The 2,135-nt window shown below is 50.2% G+C and overlaps 1 protein-coding gene across 1 annotated transcript; it reads right to left on the reverse strand.

The window, feature by feature from the left end:
- Window positions 1-556: 556 nt before the first annotated feature.
- On the reverse strand, window positions 557-1,387 carry LOC139465101 (aggrecan core protein-like). The gene has a single exon (XM_071246793.1). It carries the CDS (start codon window positions 1,385-1,387, stop codon window positions 557-559), a length of 831 nt encoding a protein of 276 aa, XP_071102894.1.
- Between the last annotated feature and the right edge of the window lie 748 nt (window positions 1,388-2,135).

A 2,135-nucleotide genomic window follows, 5' to 3' on the forward strand; every position in this document is an offset into this window, starting at 1 on the left:
TTCAGGGCCATGCTTGTCTCCCCGTGAAGATTCTGTGCCATGCTTGTCTCCCCATTAAGATTCAGGGCCATACTTGTCACCCCGTTAAGATTCAGGGCCATGCTTGTCTCCCCATAAAGATTCTGGGCCATGCTTGTATCCCCGTTAAGATTCTGGGCCATGCTTGTCTCCCCGTGAAGATTCTGGGCCATGCTTGTCACCCCGTTAAGATTCTGGGTCATGCTTGTCTCCCCATAAAGATTCTGGGCCATGCTTGTCTCCCCGTTAAGATTCAGGGCCATGCTTGTCACCCCGTTAAGATTCTGGGCCATGCTTGTCTCCCCATAAAGATTCTAGGCCATGCTTGTCTCCCCGTAAAGATTCTGGGCCATGCTTGTATCCCAATACAGATTCTGGGCCATGCTTGTATCCCCATAAAGATTCAGGGCCATGCTTGTCTCCCCGTTAAGAGTCAGGGCCAAGCTTGTCTCCCCATAAAGAGTCAGGGCCATGCTCGTCTCCCCATAAAGATTGAGGGCTATGCTTGTCTCCCCATAAAGATTCTGGGCCATGCTTGTCACCCCGTTAAGATTCTGTGCCATGCTTGTCTCCCCATAAAGTCAGGGCCAAGCTTGTCTCCCCATAAAGAGTCAGGGCCATGCTTGTCTCCCCATAAAGAGTCAGGGCCATGCTTGTCTCCCCATAAAGAGTCAGGGCCATGCTTGTCTCCCCATAAAGATTGCTGCCGTGCTTGTCTCCCCGAAAGATTCAGGGCCATGCTTGTCTCCCCGTTAAGATTCTGTGTCATGCTTGTATCCCCGTAAAGATTCTGGGCTATGTTTATCTCCCCATAAAGATTCTGGGGCATCCATGTCTCCCCGTTAGTATTCCACGCCATTCTTATCCCCACGTTAAGACTCCCCGCTATTCTTATCCCCCCGTTAAGATTCATGGCCATGCTTGTCTCCCCGTTAAGATTCTGTGCCATGCTTGTCACCCCGTAAAGATTCTGGGCCATGCTTGTATCCCCATAAAGATTCTGGGCCATGCTTGTATCCCCATAAAGATTCAGGGCCATGCTTGTCTCCCCGTTAAGAGTAAGGGCCAAGCCTGTCTCCCCATAAAGAGTCAGGGCCATGCTCGTCTCCCCATAAAGATTGAGGGCTATGCTTGTCTCCCCATAAAGATTCTGGGCCATGCTTGTCTCCCCGTTAAGTTTCTGTGCCATGCTTGTCACCCCGTTAAGATTCTGTGCCATGCTTGTATCCCCATAAAGAGTCAGGGCCATGCTCGTCTCCTCGTGAAGATTCAGGGCCATGCTTGTCTCCCCATAAAGAGTCAGGGCCATGCTTGTCTCCCCATAAAGAGTCAGGGCCAAGCTTGTCTCCCCATAAAGAGTCAGGGCCATGCTTGTCTCCCCATAAAGATTGCTGCCGTGCTCTTCTCCCCGAAAGATTCAGGGCCATGCTTGTCTCCCCGTTAAGATTCTGTGTCATGCTTGTATCCCCGTAAAGATTCTGGGCTATGTTTATCTCCCCATAAAGATTCTGGGGCATCCATGTCTCCCCGTTAGTATTCCACGCCATTCTTATCCCCACGTTAAGACTCCCCGCTATTCTTATCCCCCCGTTAAGATTCATGGCCATGCTTGTCTCCCCGTTAAGATTCTGTGCCATGCTTGTCACCCCGTTAAGATTCTGGGCCATGCTTGTATCCCCGTAAAGATTCTGGGCCATGCTTGTCTCCCCGTAAAGATTCAGGGCCATGCTTGTATCCCCATAAAGATTCTGGGCCATGCTTGTTTCCCCGTAAAGATTCAGGGTCATGCTTGTCTCCCCGTAAAGATTCTAGGCCATGCCTGTCTCCCCGTAAAGATTCTGGGCCATGCTTGTATCCCCATAAAGATTCTGGGCCATGCTTGTATCCCCATAAAGATTCTGGGTCATGCTTGTCTCCCCATAAAGATTCTGGGCCATGCTTGTCTCCCCATAAAGATTCTAGACCATACTTGTATCCCCGTAAAGTTTCTGGGTCATGCTTGTCTCCCCGTAAAGATTCTGGGCCATGCTTGTATCCCCATAAAGATTCTGGGTCATGCTTGTCTCCCCATAAAGATTCTGTGTCATGCTTGTCTCCCCATAAAGATTCTAGACCAT

Source organism: Haliotis cracherodii, unplaced genomic scaffold (genome assembly GCF_022045235.1).
Source record: "Haliotis cracherodii isolate W230 unplaced genomic scaffold, xgHalCrac1.p SCAF_17, whole genome shotgun sequence".
Classification (NCBI taxonomy): domain Eukaryota; kingdom Metazoa; phylum Mollusca; class Gastropoda; order Lepetellida; family Haliotidae; genus Haliotis; species Haliotis cracherodii.